This window comes from Panthera uncia, chromosome B1 (assembly GCF_023721935.1).
Source record: "Panthera uncia isolate 11264 chromosome B1, Puncia_PCG_1.0, whole genome shotgun sequence".
In the NCBI taxonomy this organism is placed as follows: Eukaryota; Metazoa; Chordata; class Mammalia; order Carnivora; family Felidae; genus Panthera; species Panthera uncia.
In genome coordinates, this window is record NC_064811.1 from 81,074,874 (window position 1) to 81,094,616 (window position 19,743).

The 19,743-nt window shown below is 37.3% G+C and overlaps 1 protein-coding gene and 1 pseudogene across 1 annotated transcript; one reads left to right on the forward strand and one right to left on the reverse strand.

The window, feature by feature from the left end:
- Positions 1–204: 204 nt before the first annotated feature.
- Positions 205–16,421, reverse strand: LOC125922957 (alcohol dehydrogenase E chain). The gene is made up of 9 exons (XM_049630914.1): positions 16,111–16,421; positions 13,076–13,177; positions 12,479–12,617; positions 10,529–10,616; positions 10,212–10,431; positions 7,806–8,066; positions 5,976–6,111; positions 4,885–5,023; positions 205–3,115 (listed from the first exon to the last, which is right to left on the reverse strand). The coding sequence occupies exons 1-9, from the start codon at positions 16,126–16,128 to the stop codon at positions 3,091–3,093; spliced, it is 1,128 nt and encodes a 375-aa protein (XP_049486871.1). The 5' UTR covers positions 16,129–16,421; the 3' UTR covers positions 205–3,090.
- A 1,546-nt stretch (positions 16,422–17,967) lies between these two features.
- On the forward strand, positions 17,968–19,517 carry LOC125922396 (abl interactor 1-like; annotated as a pseudogene).
- Positions 19,518–19,743: the final 226 nt, after the last annotated feature.

A 19,743-nucleotide genomic window follows, 5' to 3' on the forward strand; every position in this document is an offset into this window, starting at 1 on the left:
ATATGGGATCCACAGTATTTCAGGGTGTTTTCTTAGGGACGTTCTGAAGGCCGCCTTCACCCTAAATATCTCCTTCAGCCTCTTTGACAAAACAATTAAACTATGTCCTACCTTTACATGGCGCTCCATAGTTGACAGAGCCCTTTAACAGCATCATCCTGTCTAATCTTTATGAAGCTGTATTGTCCTGGTAGAGTAATTTTTTTTTAATGAAAGCATCTTTCATAGGTTTATTGATCCATTACTTTCAGTTAATTGAGGTAGAGAAATCTTTTTAAATTTATAATAGTTTATCAAGCAATACAAATTTTTGTTTACCTACAATGTAATACTAATCTCATAGTAAAGAGTGGACAGAATTTTTTTTACATAGATATATGAAAAAAGAAGACAAATGCCTCAATCCAGTATCAAAAATGCAACAAAACTTTTTTTTTTCCTTTTTACAATCTGAGTTCCATAACAAAGAAAAAAACGGTGACTTTCCCCCCCCCCAAGTTTTTATTTAAATTTCAGTTAACATATAGTGTAATATTAGTTTCAGGTGTAGAATGAAAAAGTTTGGTAGCTTCATGAAAGAAAGACTTTGATCTGTAAATAAATCACTTTCTCATCTACACACATTCTCGAGCACTTTTTTTTTGTGGCTTTCGATTTGGCTTCCTGGAAGCATGGACAGAAGAGAACACACACATGGGGACTTTATCAGTACCTCAGTTTTTTCTTTTAAAATTTTAAAAGTAAAGAATGATTTCTAAAAATAAGAAATATAGTCCATAATTTGGGCATGACCTAAGCAAAAATTTTTAATCTTTTTTCCATAGTTAAAAAGTTAGAATTTTCTGGCAATTTATTTCATGGAGATTTATCAAATGTACATCATCTCTCAATGCATTCCCAGTGCACAGACATTAGGGGACATTCCACAGTTGATGGTCCACCTCAGGTGTGTTTAGGTAAATTGTGCTGACTGTTAAGAGTTGCTGATTTGTTGTTCAATGAAAGCCCAGCTGACACAGGCATCATTTTATCACACTGATTCACATTTTGTTTGTAATCTTTCACCTCCCCATTTCTACACTGGTAAAAAAGTGATACCCCCTTTCTTCTTCCACTATCATCATGACTGAGGGGTTGGTCTGAAACTGTGAACAGTCTGTCAAACAGGGGTGTTGAAGGTGTTATCTGCTCTGACCTGGCTTATAGGGAACCCAAAATCACCTGGTGAGGTGGGGGGGTGGGGGTGCATGCACAGTGCTTCATCATTGGTTTGGATGGCGAAAGCTCTGTTACAATGGACCAAAGTATGTGAGTCAACAACACATAGATTTTGGATTTTGGCATTTCAACCTGTGGAGAATTTCTATCTGAAGCACGCAGCTTTGAGGCCCCCATAGTATCTTTTAAAAAGCTGTTCTGCAGAATTGGGATAAACCTTTAATGTTGTCACAATCTAGAGTTCTTTGTATTTGGGTGACCCGTTAATGCTGATACCATATGTCCTCTACAGTAAAAAGTGTGCCAAAGGCATTAAATTAATCTTTCAAACTTAAAAAAAAAAAGGTTTTGTGGTCCTTGTGTTTAGAATAATTTTTTTTTTTAAAAAAGGATAAAATGGGCTCAGAGAAGTTGAGTAACTTCCAGTTAAGGTCACAATTAAGTGGTAGATCACTTGCACTAAGTTTTAAGTCCTTTCCACAATATCAACAAATTGTAGACATGGAAGCAAATAACACTTTTGGAGAGAGACAACACCCCTTAAAGGAGTAAGCTTTTTAGCTTTTTATGTATATTTAGAGATAAAGCTTAAAATGCAAATCTTCCCTTGAGAGTGGGAAAGCATGAACAAATGACTACCATAGGCTTTTACATATTCAAAAAATTAAATTCCAGAATTCTAGATTTAAGACGTGGCAGTTAATAGAAAAGTTCTAATTTAAAAATAATTTCTATAGAATACACATCTGTATATGCACATATATTTACTTAGAAAACATATTTCTTTGGATGTTTGTGCCATTTCTTAGTTATATGTTGTGTCCATAGCTGTTTCATTCCCATCCCTACACTTCAAGCCGCCATATTACTTTTAAATTACCTTATGACTCATTTTCAGTTAATTATAATAATTAACTATTTAGCCAATAAAGCACTTTCATGAGTAAAAAATACAGATTTTTGAATTTGGTTCTAGGAATAGTTCAATTTTCATATTTAATATCTGAATCTCGTATTTATCACATGTAGCATGAAATTGCTTCTGTTTTAAAAGAATAATTATATATTCATTGCAAACAGTATAAGAAGTAATAAATATACCTCCTTCTATCATATGAAAATATGTGACATTTCCCTAAAAAATTCCTTGAATTTAGAATATAGTTAATAATATGGTAACAACTTTGTGTGGTGACAGAAGGTAGCTAGACTTATCATTGTGATCACTTCCTAATGTAAATAAATGTTGAATCACTATGTTGTACATCTGAAACTAATATAAGATTATACGAATAAAGAGAAAAAAATTTCCTGCATATAGAAATTCTAGACCTTCTCTACTTGTAAATCTAAGTGTATCCTTTCCCAGATGATAGCGTTTCCCCTAGGGCTTTGGTACATTTCATAAAAAGGAAAATATAGACAGTGGAAATACAGGTAGAAATAGAAGAGTTCAAGTGTGGTAGCTCATCATGTGTATGCTGGGGACAAGTGTAATGAGGACCTGCTCCCCTGGGTTTCAGTGACTGAGGGTGGCAAAGATACAAGAAGTGCAAGAAATACCTACCTTTCCTCAATGGGAAGGATGCCACAATTCAACATGAGTAAAATGAGTAAGAAGGAAAGTTTACTGGACTCAACTATGCAGCTGATATTGCATTTAGCTCTCACTTGAATTTTAAACATTTGCTTGAAAAAGGATTTTTAAAAAAAGGTGGATTTCATTTCATTTTTTGCTTCTTTTGGAAAGCTCTCCTGTGTAATTTATTGATTGCATTCCTGAAGAACAGAGTTAATGATGCTGTTTGGTTGATGGTTCCAGAAGGTGCAGGAGCCAAAAGACCTGCTCCAAAGGAAGGCATTTGTATGGTCTCAAAATGTCAGGATGGTGCGGAGGCTGAAACAGGAAATAAAACATGTTAATTGTTTTAATATTTGGATAACCCACATGTTCCATGTGGGAGTCCAGGGAGCATTCAGCTTTGAAGAAAATGTAAGACTTCAGCATTTAAAAGAGCAGTCCCTTTTTCAATACAGGCACACCTCACTCTATTCCTCTCTTTTTTTTTTTTTTACACATTGAAGGTCTGTGGCAACCTTGTGTTGAGCAAGTCTACCAGTACTATTTTTCCAACAGCATTTGCTCACTTCATGTCTCTGTGTCACATTTTAGTAATTCTTACAATATTTCAAATTTTTTCATTGTTGTTATATTTGTTATGGTAATCTGTGATCAGTGATCTTTCCCGTTATTATGTAATTGTTTTGGGGCTACCACTAATGTGCCCATGTAAGACGGTGAACTTAATCGATACATATGGTATGTGTTCTGACTACGACTGGCATTCCCCTGTCTCTTTGTCTTTCCTGGGTCTCCCTATTTTCTGAGACACAATGATATTGAAATCATGCCAATTAATAACACTACAATGATCTCTAAGTGTTCTAGTGAAAGGAAGAATCAATGGATATGGCAAACTATTGTTGTATTTATTTATTTATTTATTTATTTATTTATTTATTTATAAATAATATAATTTATTGTCAAATTGGCTAACCAACAGTGTGTACAGTGCACTCTTGCTTTTGGGGGTAGATTCCTGTGGTTCATTGCTTACATACAACACCCAGTTATTGCTGTTTTATTTTAAGAAATTGCGATAGTCACCCCAAACCTCAGCAACCCCCACCCCGATTAGTCAGCAACCAGCAACACTGGGGCAAGACTTTCACCAGCAAAAAGGTTACAACTCACTGAAAGCTCAGATGATGGTTTGCATTTTTTTGCAACATAATATTTTTTATGTTTATTTATTTTGAGAGAGAGAGGGTGAGAGAGCATGAGTGGGGGAGGGGCATAGAGAGAGGGAGAGAGAGAATCTCTGATGCAGGGCTTGATCCTGTGAACCATGAGATCATGACCTGAGACGAAATCAAGAGCTGGATGCTTAACCAACTGAGCACCCAGGTGCCCCGGCAAGATAATATTTTTTTAATCAAGGTATGTACTTTTTCAGACATAATGCTATTGCACACTAGACTACAGTATAGTGTAAAAATAACTTTATATGCACTGGAAAAGCAAAAACTTTGTTTGACTTGCTTTACTGCAATATTCTCTTTATTGGAATGAACCCACATTATCTCTAAGGTATGCCTATAATTTTTGTGAAAACTTCTCTGTAAACTGAAAAAAGAAAAAATTTTAAAAATTTTTAATGAAAAAAATTAGTGGCATCTGTATACAAAAAAATCCCAAGGTAACTCCAACTCCTTCCATAATGAGTAGGTCCTTAATACAATTTAAATTTATAGCCATTAATGATAACCCTTTTTAGGTGGCCAGAAAGAGGCTGCAGTGACTCCATATTATAATTAAGACTCTGTGACTCTGAATCTTTTTCTTTGCAAGGGTGACTGTTCTCTTGTAAATAAAGCTGGGGTGGCTCTGATCATCTAGATTTACTGTAACCAAAATAGTTTGGTTTCAGTAGAACAGGAAGTGCAAAGCAACTATTTTAATTTCTCACAATATGATGTAAAATGTGCTACATCCTAAGACTGAACTACTAATGGAGAACCAAGGCACTCCAATGTTTTTTTCATTCTTTCACCTTCTTTCTCTATTGGCCAACACCTACAATAAAAAAGAAATTTAATACCTACCTTTTTCCAGAGCGAAGCAGGTCAAATCCTTCATTTATTTTTTCAAGAGGCAAAACATGGGTTATTAATGGATCAAGTGAGAACTTCTTAGCCATAAAATCGGCCACAAGTTTAGGGACAGAATCTTTACTCTTAAAGCCTGAAAAGAAAATAACATCATTTAAGATTCAGCCATAGGTTAAGAGGAGAATTGGAGAGGAGGCTTTCCAAGTAGAATTGAAATGAAAGTTTATAGAAAGTGCTACATCCCACAGACTACAATTACTGAGGTTAATAACAGATAGTGTTTCAGTATCCTTTTGCCATGGTTAGACTTTTTAAAAATCCACCTAGATAAAGTGGGGTCCTTAATTATTAGCTCTCTCACAGAGAAATTATACTATGGGTGGTTATTCCCTTAGGGAGCAAATTTAGCAGTTACCTAAATTTAGGCAATGACAGCACACATGAATGACTGCTATGGATTTCCTGGGTCCTATGAGGTATTTCAGTGCCTTATACAGTCATGAGTATAAAAGAAGTGGGACTGAGAGATTCTAGTTAATTTATGGGGACACTAAAAGGTGTGTCTTGGAACCTTCTGTGAGCATCCTTATATCCGTATCTAGTTCATTTAACCATGTTGCTTTAAAAACATTTTTTTAAATGTTTATTTTTAAGAGAGAGAGCCAGAGTGCAAGCAGGGGAGGGGCAGAGGGAGAGAGAGAGGGAGACACAGAATATGAAGCAGGCTCAGGCTCTGCCCTGTCAGCACAGAGCCCGACGTGGGTCTTGAACTCACAAACCATGAGATCACAACCTGAGCCGAAGTCAGATGCTTAACTGAATGAGCCACCCAGGCACCCCTAACCATGTTGCTTTTTAAAAACTGGCTTTGGGGTGGGAGGGAGGGCAGGGTGGGTGATGGGTATTGAGGAGGGCACCTTTTGGGATGAGCACTGGGTGTTGTATGGAAACCAATTTGACAGTAAATTTCATATATTAAAAAATAAAAAAAAAATAAAAAAAAAATAAAAACTGGCTTTGTCACTTGTAAAAGGGAAGAACTCCTGAGGTCCATAAGAATTTAGCCATCAAGCCTAACTACATACCACCAAAAACTGCTCCTTTCCAGGTACGTCCGCCCAGTAGCAACATGGGGTTCATAGAGATATTTTGAGAATAAGGAGCTACTCCTATGATGACGCTTACACCATATGACTCTTGGCAGCAGGACAAGGCAGCCAGCTGGAATAAAATTAATATTTAGCATCATTAAAGTGAATTTTCTGATAGTCCACACTCATGGTGCATGGTATCACGTAATATTGATTTAGCTAGATTGTGAGTGTGTGCAGGGAAGAGATTATGGCTTTTGCTTCTTCATTCCCCACTGTGCCTAGGATAGTGTTGTGGTTTTAGGAAATGCTCAGAAAAATTTTTTTTAATGAAACAGTGGATGAATGAATCTGTTGTATATGCTTAATTCTTCCTTATAAAATAATAGAGGCAAACATCATCACAAACATATCTACCTATTTATTTATTTTAAGTAGCTATTTTGAACTCAGTACTTGAACCAGGTGTTTTGATGGCAAACAAGATGTTAAGGTCAATTACATCATCAAAATTGGTGTGTTTGTCTACTTGATGGTCTTCTGGAACTTCAAAAGAAAGCTTCTTCATCCAGCCAAGTTTTTAATCATATTCCACAGTAAGAGAATTGTTGAGGATTCTCTAGCAATATATAATGGTTAACCCTTTGATTTTGGAGTATGATGTTTAGAAGACCAGATAACCTCAGAACATGTGGCTATTGGATATTTGGTAACTTCAAGTGAAGTAGCAATCTAATTTCACAGGAGAAAATAGAGGGAAAACAACAGAAAAAGGGCATAAGGAGAAAAGCTATAGCCTTAGAACTTTAGTCATCTGAAGTGAGTATATTGTCTCAAGTCAAGGCTACAAAGAGCTTTATTCTTAGGGTGGTTCCTCATGTTACCATTACTACTAGGATTTACTGGAGAACCTCAAAAGGGGGATTTGTTGGTTTCTGGAGACTTTCTTTCAGTAAGGTTCTAGGGAGTTCTGGGTAGGCGGGATATATATAACTGGAGATGTATTCCTCCTTGCAATTGATGATATTTATCATTGAAAGTAATGTTATGTATATTCCAAAGATTATGTAAACACTGCAAGATCAGAAACAGCACTGCATATCAGTAACACTAGCTAACATTTACTGAGCTTACCATCTGACAGGTCATGCTGTGCTAAGTATTTTACATGCATTATCTCATGTAATTTATAAACAGTGCTATGAGATACAGATCTCTTAAATTTTTTTGGTGGAAAAAATTGTTGAGTTTCAAAGGTATTCAACCCAACACATAGTTACTGGGTGCTTACTATGTGCCAGGAACTGTGCTCTCTGCTGTGGCAAAATAAGGCAGCATGGTAAATGGAAAAATGCAATATTTTCTGTTAATAAAATGATACTGATCTAAAATTGGCCATTATTCCTCTGGCCAAAGTATGATATATGAAAGAAAATGGAAGTTTCTTAAAATGTAAAATATTGATAAACCATTTCATTATGAATGTGAGAAAGAAATCAAACTTGCCAATTTGAAAACAATTTATATTACCCATATTTACTTGTTTGAAATTTTTTTTACCAAAAATTAACAAAGTAAAATTATAGTGGTTTAATTTTATAAAAACCCTCTTTCCTCTCGAAAGGAGAAATATTACTTGAGACAGATTTGCTGAGCTGATGGAATTAAAGATTTCTCATAATAATAAGTAGAATAACCCAACAGGATATGGAAAATCACCTTAGTTTTAAAAATATTATTTATATATAATATTTATATTCTACTGCCTCAAAGTATACTATGAAATATAGAAGCAGATATCTCAAGGCATTTCATGTTACATACCATGGTGTCAAGCTGCCCAATGACTTCAAATGAAAAATCCACACCGCCACCACTCATCTCTTTTAGCACCTCCTGGATTGGTTTCTTGTAGTCCTGAGGGCTGATGCACTCAGTGGCACCCACCTCTTTGGCCTTTGCAAATTTGTCTTTGTTGATGTCCACCCCAATAATCCTGGACGCTCCTGCTGTTTTACAGCCTATGATAACAGACAGACCGACTCCTCCAAGGCCAAACACGGCACAGGTGGAGCCCTGGGTGACCTGTGTTTTCAGAAAATGTAAAAATGGATTAAATAATGATTGCCACTGGGGCACCTGGGTGGCTCAATAGGTGAAGCATCTGACTTCAGCTCAGGTCATGATCTCGCTGTTCATTGAGTTTGAACCCCATGTTGGGATTTGTGCTGACAGCTCAGAGCCTGGAGCCTGCTTTGGATTCTGTGTCTCCCTCTCTCTGTCCCTCCCCTGCTTGTACTCTGTCTTTCTCTCTCAAAAATAATCATTAAAAAAATAAAAATAAATGATTGCTAGAAAATACCTAAGCTATATAAAGTGCTATGCCTTTTCTGTTATGAGGAGCTGTTCGAACTCTTACGTCCAGCCTTCTGCCAAATCTCTTTTGGCTTCAGTTGCTTCATGTTTAAATTGAGGTGGTTGAACTAGATGAGTGGTTCTCAAACGTTGCTGGACATTAGACTCACCTGGGGAGCTTCAAAACATCTCAATGCGTAGGTCACAGCTTATAACCAATTCCATCAGAATTTCTGCAGGTGGGACCCAGTCCCCAGGTGACTCCAATGAGAAACTCAGGCTGGGAGCCAGTGCCCTAAATGCCAGGGACTCCCGTCTTGAATCGAATCTAGTAGCTCAAATCTATCAACAGTTTTAGTATATCAAACACAGAAATGCAAAGTTTTGGGAAATGAAATAATAAGTGGAAAAGATTATTCTGGGAGACTGAAAAATAATTCAGTGAAACCTTCAATAATTAAGTATTTGTTTCATTAACTTTCAGCATCATGACCAGTATCATGAGAGCATAAATTAGCTGCGAAATATAGAAGAGTTAACCTTAGTTTAGAGGAAAGCCCAAGAACAGGGGAAATTTAACAGATAACTAAGATAATATAGCTTGAGATCACTGTGATCTTATTGGGTCTTTATCCCTGCTTTAAAAAATATACTAATGAGCAATAATGCAATCAAAAGTTGGTCTATATTTTATTAATGGTTGAAAATAATTATGAATGCTCTCAGTTTCTGCTCTGTGTCTAGGCTCAGCTAGACCATCTGTTTAAACAGATGATGCAGTTGCATAAGAGACTCAGTGCTAGAGCCACAGAATTTGGAAAACTCATGCTTTCAATTGTTTTAGTTGGCTAGAGACTGTTTAGTAAACCTAGTCTGCTGTAATCAGCCTTCAGTGTGGCTGTTGATTTCTCCTATCCCAAGTAACTATACTCTGGGATATAACACCACTTTTTACCTTACTTAGAAAAATTTGAGACTTGTAATTGTGATCTAAAGGTGAAGGTAATTATGTATCCTGGTTTAAGATTCAGCAGGAATTTTGAGAGATAGGCCAATCACAATTCTCATACTAACCAGCTGTGAGATCTTGGGCAAATAGCTTTATGTCTCCGGGTTTCCATTTCACAAAATGAAGGAATACTGCTAGATTTCCATACTTTTGGGAAGAGGAATTTCTGTTTAAAGAATTTCTCTTTAAAATCTACCACCTCTGAACTGTGTGTATATACATGTGTGTGCAGAAGATGAGATGTAGCAGTGAAATCCCCTAATGACTGGATTAATGCAAAGTGCATTACTGAAGCTTTATTACTTCCTTTGTAGGGATCCACAGAGTGGGTGGGTTGGTAACTCTTGGTTTGGAGGTGCACTATATAAGGCTTTGGAATCTACTGTTCATCCCAATTCTGAGAGTAAAAGATCCATGGACTAGATGCTAGTCAGAGGTGATCTCTTCATCTTATTTACTGTTGTTGCCTCTAAAGTTAGCAGAACCTACTATGCCTGATGCATGTTGGTGTTAACAGTACAATAAATTACTAAATGAGCTCCCAGCTCTAAAATTTAGTAATCACATAAAGAACAATTGTAGAATAATTATTGAAAATTACATCTTTACTTTTTCTTAACTAAGCGTCAATAGCATTTTCATCTGTGATAAATAAATTTTCTAGGATATGCTCATCAATTCCTTCTGAGGCCATTTTTACAGTCATAACTGATACCCTAAATTTTATCAATGTTATTGTGATAGCAGGAGGAAAATCTACCAGTAAATCTATGAAGAACGATCTCTGATTCCTGTGAGAAATTGCTCTCCTCTTGGTTCTTGATAGTCTGAGTGTAACTGGTTTTATCAACCATTGTCTTTCCTACCTTGGCAACTTTGACTGCAGACCCATAACCAGTAGAAAATCCACAGCCAATGAGACAGACTTTCTCCAGTGGTGAGGCTTCGTCAATCTTGGCCACTGAGATCTCATCCACCACTGTGTACTGGGAGAAGGTGCTGATGCCAAGGAAATGGTAAATGGGCTTCCCTCTGCAGGTGAATCTGATGGTACCATCCTGCATGGTCCCCCGAGGCATGTTCAGACTGGCCAGTGCAACACATAGACACACAAGGGCATGAGACAGTAGCATAATGGATGTGTAAATCCATTGCCTGTGTAAGGAGAGTATCAGAAACTTACTCGTTTTTCACGCAGAAGTTGCCTTCTGGGTGTTTACAAACATTGCATTTTCCACACTGGGGAGTAAAGAGTGGAATGACTTTGTCACCTGGAGGGTATAAAACAAATTCTTCTTAAATTTCTACCCAGGAATTAATACAGCAAGAACCAGAAGCTTATGCATATGTATTAGAGGTGTGTCTTTGAAGTCTCCAAGAAATAGGGTTCACCACTATGTTGTTGGTCATTGCCAGCCAGCATTGTTATTGGTTTGGGTTTCCATGTGCCTGAAGATTCTCAAAGAGGAAATGCAAATATCAGAAACAACATAGATTTAAAAAATATTTCTGCCATATTAATAGTTATCTTTTGTTGTGTGCCTTTATTCTTGAGAGTTTTATATATATCATTTAAGCCTCGGTAATTAAATGTTCTCATGTAACTGTAAACATAAATTTTAGCTGTGAGCAGGCTGGTATTCTTCCACTAGATGCCAGGGAAATCTGCTACTTTGTAATAGTTTGAAATAAAGTAAAAATGAGTGTTTGAACAACCATTTCTTGGCTTTTCAAAGTGACTATGCTTTTAAGTTTGTTTGTTTGTTTTTAAGGAAAACTAACAAAAATGGGAAAAAGAAGAATTCAAGAAATCCCTTTGTAAACCTCATCAATGAGTTAGGCACTTTCTTAAAGGATAAAAACTGACTTTCAAATGTTTGTGGCTGATAACTTAATTTGTAAATTATCTATTTTTTCTGCTATGATTAAGGGATCAGGGTGAAAAGTAAGGGTGTTGTTTATTATTAATTAATTTTCCCTCCACTGGTGAACTCTACCAAAAATTTATTTTTTATTTTTTAAATATAATTTATTGTCAAGTTGACTAACATGCAGTGTACACGATGTGTTCTTGGTTTGGGGGATAGATTCCCGTGATTCATCATTTACATACAACACCCAGTGCTCATCCCAACAAGTGCCCTCCTCAATGCCCATCATCCATTTATTAATTTATTTCTGAGTAAAGGAAATATTAAGAGCTGAAACACAAACCAGACAATTGACCTGTTCACAGGTCAATTAAGTATTCGGTAATGGGGGAGGCCAAATCCATTGGTAAATTGATTTTTTTAGAATTAGACAAAATTTTCATTTTTAATCACCTATGCTACCTAGCCACAAGACCTAGAAAAATGGTCAGGCCATAACATCTAATTGAAAAATTTCTATGCCTATCATCTCCATATAAAATTTCCATCTATTCACCCTTTAAAAATATTTATTTATATTAATATAAAATTAGAATAAAATCTATATTAAAGATAAAATAGTACTTTGTCACCAGTCACATTTAACCATGGTTAAAGGTAATAACACAGATATTGTTTATGGCAGGGTGTCTTCTGCTAGGTCTATTTCATTCCCTTCCATCTAGTCTGTTTTGTTCATTTAATGTTCAAGAAGGGAGGCCATACTGGAAGAGGAAATCAGTGAATGAGTCTCTTCCCACCTAAGAGTAGGTCATGTAGATTCAGTTAAAGCCTCATGGCCCCCATCCTGTGAAATCAGTACACAACAGTTTCCATATAGTGATGTGGAGGGTCAGGACATAGACTTTTGTTTTCTTATTTTGTCCCATTTGTATGTCTCTTTGGACCTGACAAAACATAGTACTCAGCAACACTCAAATGGAAATTATTTGTTTATGAACTCTAACCTTGGCAGTCACTGCGTCTCACTTGATCTTTATGTGTTCCCGGGATCTAACCCAGTGCCTGGCATCTAATAGGCACTTGCTAAAGGAGAGAAAACATGATTGCATGAATGCACACATGTCTGAGTCAGGCAAGGGAGGGAAGAAAGGAGGAGACCTATGTTCTAGTCCCAGCTCAGCCATGACCTTCTGCAAGGTCTTTCCAGGCTGCATGATCTTGTTCTTGAACTGTGAATTCCCGAAGTGTGAATTCTGTACCTGGTTTTACTGTCGTTACACCTTCTCCAACACTTTCCACAATGCCAGCTGCCTCATGGCCTAAGATCGCAGGGAGAGGCGTGATAATTGTTCCACTAACCACATGGTCATCTGAACGACAGATTCCTGTGGCCACCATCTACATGGGAAAGGGAGGATGATTAGATACAGAAAAGAATAGGACACTTATCTTTTCCTCATCAAACAATTTGGAATAGTCTGTGAAACATTTTTTTTCTGAAATAAAGTCTTAATATACAAGAATGTATCCTTTTTATAGAAGTAGAAATTGCAGATTAGCACTAGGAAAGTTGTCACTCAAATTCTACCAGCTGATGCTAATTGATGTTGAAATCTTGATGTACGTCCCTTTATACTTTTTTCCTGTAGAAACATGTAAATTATTTTTTATTTTATTGGGATTAGACTGTATATACCCTGGTTCCTTTTTAAAAACTTAACAACTTGTATTTGTATCTTTCTTGACGATAAGTGTTTGGATCACCATATAGAAAGTGCCTTTTAACGGATTTTTGCTTATTTCCACTTTTACCATTTTTGGAGCCTAAAATTAAAAAACTGGAAAAAATGTTTCACCTTAATACGAACTTCATGGGCCTTAGGGGGTGCAACCTCCACCTCCTCAATGGAAAAGGGTTTCTTTAACTCCCACAGCACAGCTGCTTTGCATCTGATCACCTGGAAATTGAATAGAAAGATGCTACTAGTTTTTCCCCATTCTTAAAGTCAGGTATAGTGACTTTCATCTTGTTACGTGCAACATGTTCCCTCATGTCTGGACCCTAAAGTGTCCCATAGAAATGAAGGAAGGACCTCTGATTTACAAAGAGAATAAAAATACCTTTTTAAAAAACAGGCAAAGCAATCGCACAAGGAAAGAGAAACAGGATTAACTATAATGAGACATTGAGATAAAATGGAATATATTCTTTCAGGCCATCTTCATGTTGCTTTTTGTTTGCCAAGGGTTGTTTATTCCTGATATTTCCTAATGTCCTTAACTCGGTTGTTTACCCGCGACTGTTGGCTGGTGTGTGAAATTCTAAATCAACATAATTTTGCTGACAGGTTTAGTGCTGTTCACATAAAAGCTATTGCCCTCTTGCTCAATTCTCTGCTGAAGCCCAAATAATCTAACTTTATGATTTCGGTTGCACATTGGCCTCCCTACCTAGGATGAGTTTTTTTTTTCTCTATTTGCCTGTTCTCTTCCCTTGACTTTGTTTTCCTTACTGCTTGTGGTTGCTACTTGCTTGCATCACTCATTTGAAAGTTAGCTTTGGCAGTGCTGTTTTGTTGTCTGATTTATGTGTAGAAATTCCTTCCAGATTAGATTTGCAACAAAAATTTCAGAGGTTATAGCTGTATACGCACACTCACACACACCTATGTACACATGTACGTATATATTTAAAAATGGGAGAATGGTGTGCTTGAATTTCTAGCTAGCACAGTTTACCCATTGGGGTTCTTAAAAATAAAAGTTGAAAACATATTTTTAGTGGTTGGGATTATAATATAAAGCTGTCTTCATTGTTGCAAAGCTTACAAAATTAAGGGAGTTTTCTCCTAGAAAGAATTGACTTAATTGCAAATATGATAAAAAAATTTTCAATGCAGATTTATCCTTTTGACAATTTATTTTCATGTTAAATCCCCCCCAGTTTTCAAGGTGTTTGCCAGGGTCAATGCCACAATAGATATGAAAATTCTTGGAAATAATACGCTAAGGGTAGATAAGTCCTGACTACAAGGTCCTGTCTTGGGTGAATTACATACTTGATCTTTAAACCTCACAATGATGTTACCAGGGCAGTATTATTGAATTATTGGTCTTATTTTACAGATGAAAAGATTGAGGCTCAATGGACTCCATAATTGACTAATTTTCCCAAAGTCACAAAGCTGGCTGTCCAGAGAATTAAGATCAATGCAACTTTATTTTTTTACTACTCCATGGTAGTGAAAAGAGATTAAATAATAATAGCAGTAACAATATAACAGCAGTGACTAACATTTGTTGAATTATTTCTTTTTACAATCTTTTTTTTAAGTTTATTTATTTTTGAGAGAGAGAGAGACAGAGCATGAGTAGGGGAGGGGCAGAGAGAGAGGTAGACACAGAATCCGAAGCAGGCTCCAGGCTCCGCGCTGTCAGCACAGAGCCTGATGCGGGGCTCGAACTCACAGACTGTGAGATCATGATCTGAGCCGAAATCGGACACTCAACCGACTGAGCCACCCAGGTGCCCCTGTTGAATTGTTTCTATGTACCAGGCACTGTTACAAGTGTATTACAGTATTAATTTATTAAATTCTCACACCACCTTATAAAATGGTATTATTATTGCCATTTGGCATTTGAGGAGACTATAATGCAGGAAGGGTAAACAGAAATGGGTGTTATCACAAAGCTAAAAGTGATTAATGCTGCACCCAAAGATTTATTGTTTTCATTAATACATTTGGTTTGCACATTTGCTCTCTGAACTCCTTTTAAGCTTAGTTTTGGCATATTTAATTGTTCTTTTTCCTAACTATTCCTCATTTGAAATGTAACTTGCCATTGTAAATACTAACCAGTAATGAATTAAAATAAAGAGATTTGGAATAAGAAAACTGACAACTGGCGACCCATGTGGTTTCCAACCAATCTAATTGATATAGGAGTGTTGTGTCACACAGTGTGTGTAGAAACCTCGGAATCTTTAAGTTATCATAGCAAGATAGTGTATGGTGTGATCCACTCCTAACATAACACATGTCCTAGAAACAGTTGCATAGACTTTTGTAATTGAGGTAGGTTAAACAATATGAGTTGCTTGTATTGAATGACCACATGTGTTTCTGTGCACCTAAGCACATTGAACAAATGAGCATGAATCCATGGAAGACTTAGAACTGATTATCTCTGTTCTCAGTGCTAATAAGTGATTCAAACTGTATCACTATTATTTTTATTTTGTAAATCCATGTTGACTTTTGTGTGGAGAAGATACTGTTCCACAGTATTTCTATGGAAATTTCCTGGATTCTGCACAGTAGGGCCCTTGTAATTCAGAATTTGCATGTTGATGCTGGCTTGCTTATTAATCTTGATTGTTCTAAAGTTTTGAAATCAGTGTGCCTTTTGTAAGAGATTTTATAGGAAGGTTCAAAGTATATCTCAAAGTCCTCTGAATCAAATTCCTCTCATAAAACTTTTGTCAGGTCTAACTTTCCTGTGTTCCCAAAAAGAATATGATTACAAAAAACATTTAAATTATGGTTTTTTATTATAAAGAAAACTCCTTGATTAAAAACATAGAATGTTAGATTTACAAATCTATTTATGATTGACTATAACTACTGCACATGTATTTAATACAGGAAGTAAAGATTTTATTAAGTACAGATGCTATGCATTCTTGATAAAGATATTTAGGAATAGGCTATTTTTAACTGTAGTTTAATATACATTGAGTATTGAAGCACACACTCTGTTTTGTATTTCAGTACACATTGTTTCTAATTTATATATGCATTTTAAATTATTCATTAATACTATATCTTTGTGAATTATATAGTAAGAATATATTTCCAAAAGTAGAAACAAAATTTTTTTTGCTTACTTTTCCTGCTGTGCTCATCGTTCCGTTTTCTCTGCAGACCAGGAGACTGGTGAATTCTTATAGACTCTTCTGTTTGAGTAGATAAAGCTGATATATTATACAGATATTTTGTTTGCTTGAGTAACTGCCCATTCCACACATGTGATCTGGGGTCTTTAAGCCACACCTATCAGCTTTTTCTCAAGCCAAGTCAAATCAGGAAGAAAAGCGCACTCAGCCAGCATCCAAACCTTTGACTTTGCACCTTGCCAATTTCAGTTAATATATTGGGTTCATTAGGTAAATTTTAACCTCGCTCTCTTTTTTTCCTAGATTGCATATTTCTTCTCTTTCCATCCCACATAGGGTGTTCGGAGTTGTTTGCCCTTCATGTGAGCTAATCTCCAACTTCTAGTCCATATGTTGCAGTTCGAAAAGAGGAGTAAGGAAGCAGCACAAATGATATTGGACAGAGAGTGCTCTGAGCCAGAGGAATAGGTTTGATTTAGCACTCTTTTCATAGAAGGGACGTTGGACAACAATGAGTCACAGCACAGACACTCACCTCTACCTGTCATAACAGGGAGTTTGGAGCAGTGGTTATGGCTTGGCAGACCCTATGCTTACTAGCTGTGTGCAGTTGGATTTATTATTTATCTGTCTTTGGCCTTAATTTTCTTACCTATAAAATGAGGATGACTGTTGGTACCCCCTCGAGGAGTTGTTTGAGGAAAACTGAGATAATCCTTTTAAAGCACTTCTCAGGGTGCCTGACAAATAGGACAACCTTCAGTGAATATTAGCTACTCACTAAGGTTTCAGTGCTGACAACCTTACTTTCTTTTTGTTCTCCCAGCCCTCTAGGGGCTGAATGTTAATGTTCTCTGTGGCCTAACATGCCTTTTGTGATCTTTCAGCTTTTCAACAATTGTGCAGCCAGTTTTCGGTAATAACTCTACTTTGTTTGAAATACAGAGTTTTCTATTTTCCTAACTGGACACTGATACAGTTCTTGGCACCAAAAGTGCTCCCAGAAGCATACTGTCTAGCAAACCATAGTATTACACAGACTGAGTTAATTTACCCAGACTGAGTCTTTTTAATGGTTACCATGTGCTGACATAGAAAGCACTGGAATGAGTATGTTAAAGGGGGTTGAGAAGAAAGGAAAAGAACCCAGAATCATCAACAGAAGAGAAACCAATAGATGACTAACAGGACCCACTTGCTCTTTTCCATTATAGATTTCACGTAGGCCTGATCTGCCACGGTTTGCACACCGCCCATTATGTTTTCAAGTAGTTTTCCAGAGCACTTTGAAGACGTTTGAAGTATTGTACCTTTCGAATCCCTGTATGATACAGTCACTGAAAATGTTATGCTCAGCCATATATGCCTATTTGCATGATGCTACAAAACTTGTTTTAGAATTTTCATTCATTTTGTATTTTAAGAGTCCTAGAATATAAACAATTCTTTTGTGTTCATCACTTTTCCAGTTTTTGATTTTTCATTTTCATTTTTACCAAAATTATACATGCATATACATATGCAAAACTTTTTTCTACAAAGCCTCCTAAGAAAAGCAGCTGTACTTGCTTTCCTGCTTTTTCCTACATTTACTCTTCCCTACAAGCCACTGCTGTCAACTTTCGAAACTTATTATTTTGGTTTTTTATTTCCACATCTCCAAGTAGCATGCATATATTACTAACTTGGTTTTGCTTTGGACATTCCTATTAACTTTCCATTTGGGAGGATGAAAATTTGGGGCAGTCATTACCACAAAAATGCTCTACTTCTGGGGGTGGAGAGAGTGAGGAGGAAGAGGAGGGGGGCCATCCCACAATACCAGGCGGGAGGGCAGTAGGTGGTTTGTATCTGGGCTGTGAGGTGCTCAGTGCCTCAGACGTTGCTGCTTCTGTCTCTTTAATGCGAGAGGAAGCAATGCAGTGGAATTGGTGGAAACTGGCAGAGCTGTAGATGTTACTAGAGGAGGAGATCCCTGTGGCAAGATGGCACTGATGGAGAGTTACCAGAATCTGACCCGGGTGGTGGACTACTGTGAAAACAACTACATACAGGCTGCAGACAAGAGAAAAGCTTTAGAAGAGTCCAAAGCCTACACAACCCAATCCATAGCTAGACTTGCTTCTCAAATAAATGCACTGGCCAACAATGTACTCCAGTTGCTGGATATCCAAACCTCTCAGCTTTGGAGAATGGAGCCTTCCACCAATCATATGTCACAGACCGTGGACATTCATAAAGAGAAAGTGTCTTGAAGAGACATTGGCATTTTGACAACAAATAAGAATACACCAAGAACTCACAAAATAATAGCACCTGCACATATGGAGCGCTCTGTAAGGTGTATTCAGAAACCTATTGACTATACAATTCTGGATGTTGTGGGCCGTGGTGTCAAGCATGGAAATACCCAGCCTGCAAGAACTGGCACACTGTCCAGAACAAATCTTCCTACTCAGAAACCTCCAAGCCCTCCCATGTCAGGCCGGGGAACACTGGGACAAAATACTCCTTACAAAACCCTGGAACCTGTTAAACCCCCAGCAGTTCCTAATGACTACATGATAAGTCCTGCTAGGCTCAGAAGTCAGCATAGTCCAGGCAGGACGGCTTCTTTACACCAGACACCGAGGACACACAGTAGAAGTAGTGGGGGGGGAGTAGAAGTCGAGAAAGCAGTGGAAGCAGCACTATTGGCATCCCCATTGCCATGCATATATTTCACCACCCACTATTGGACCAGCAGCCCCAGGCTCAGGTCCCAGTTCCCAGTACGGCACAATGACCAGGCAGATTTCTCGACACAACTCGACCACTTCCTCGATGTCTTCTGGTGGATACAGACGAACTCCCTCTTTGCTCAATTTTCTGCTCCTCAGCCTCATGTTAACGGAGGTCCACTTTATTCTCAGAATTCAATTTCTGTTGCTCTCACCCCTACCCCTATGCCTCAGTTGACTCCACAGATAACCTCTCACAGGCTTCGTGGCCAGGATGTAGGAAAGCATTGCTGATAGTCCAACTCCACCACCACCACCTCTCCCAGATGACATTCCCATGTTTGATGAGTCTCCGCCTCCGCCACCACCCCCAGTGGATTATGAGGATGAAGAGTCTGCAGTAGTTCAGTATAATGATCCACATGCAGATGGGGATCCTGCTTGGGTCCCAAGAATTATATGGAGAAATTTGTGGCACTATATGATTATATGAAAGACAAGGACGATGAGCTATCATTTATGGAGGGTGCAATCATTTATGTGATAAAGAAGAATGATGATGGCTGGTATGAAGGAGTCTGCAATCAAGTGACTGGTCTGTTCCCTGGGAACTGTGTTGAATCAATCATGCGCTATGCTGATTACATTTTTGCTTTTAAAGCAGGTTCTTCTTATTAGTCATACTGTGGGATTATTATGGTTAACAGAGTTGTCTTAAAATATTTTCAAACGTGCCCATATTTTCAGTACATGCTGTTTTATTGGTATAATTGAATGTCTACCTGTAGGCATAAGTCTTTGAGGCAGTTTGTGTATTGCTAATCAGCAATTATTACAGGAGGCTGTCCATACCTGATAATGCTTATGTACTTACACAGTTAACTTTATGACCAGCCTAAGTATT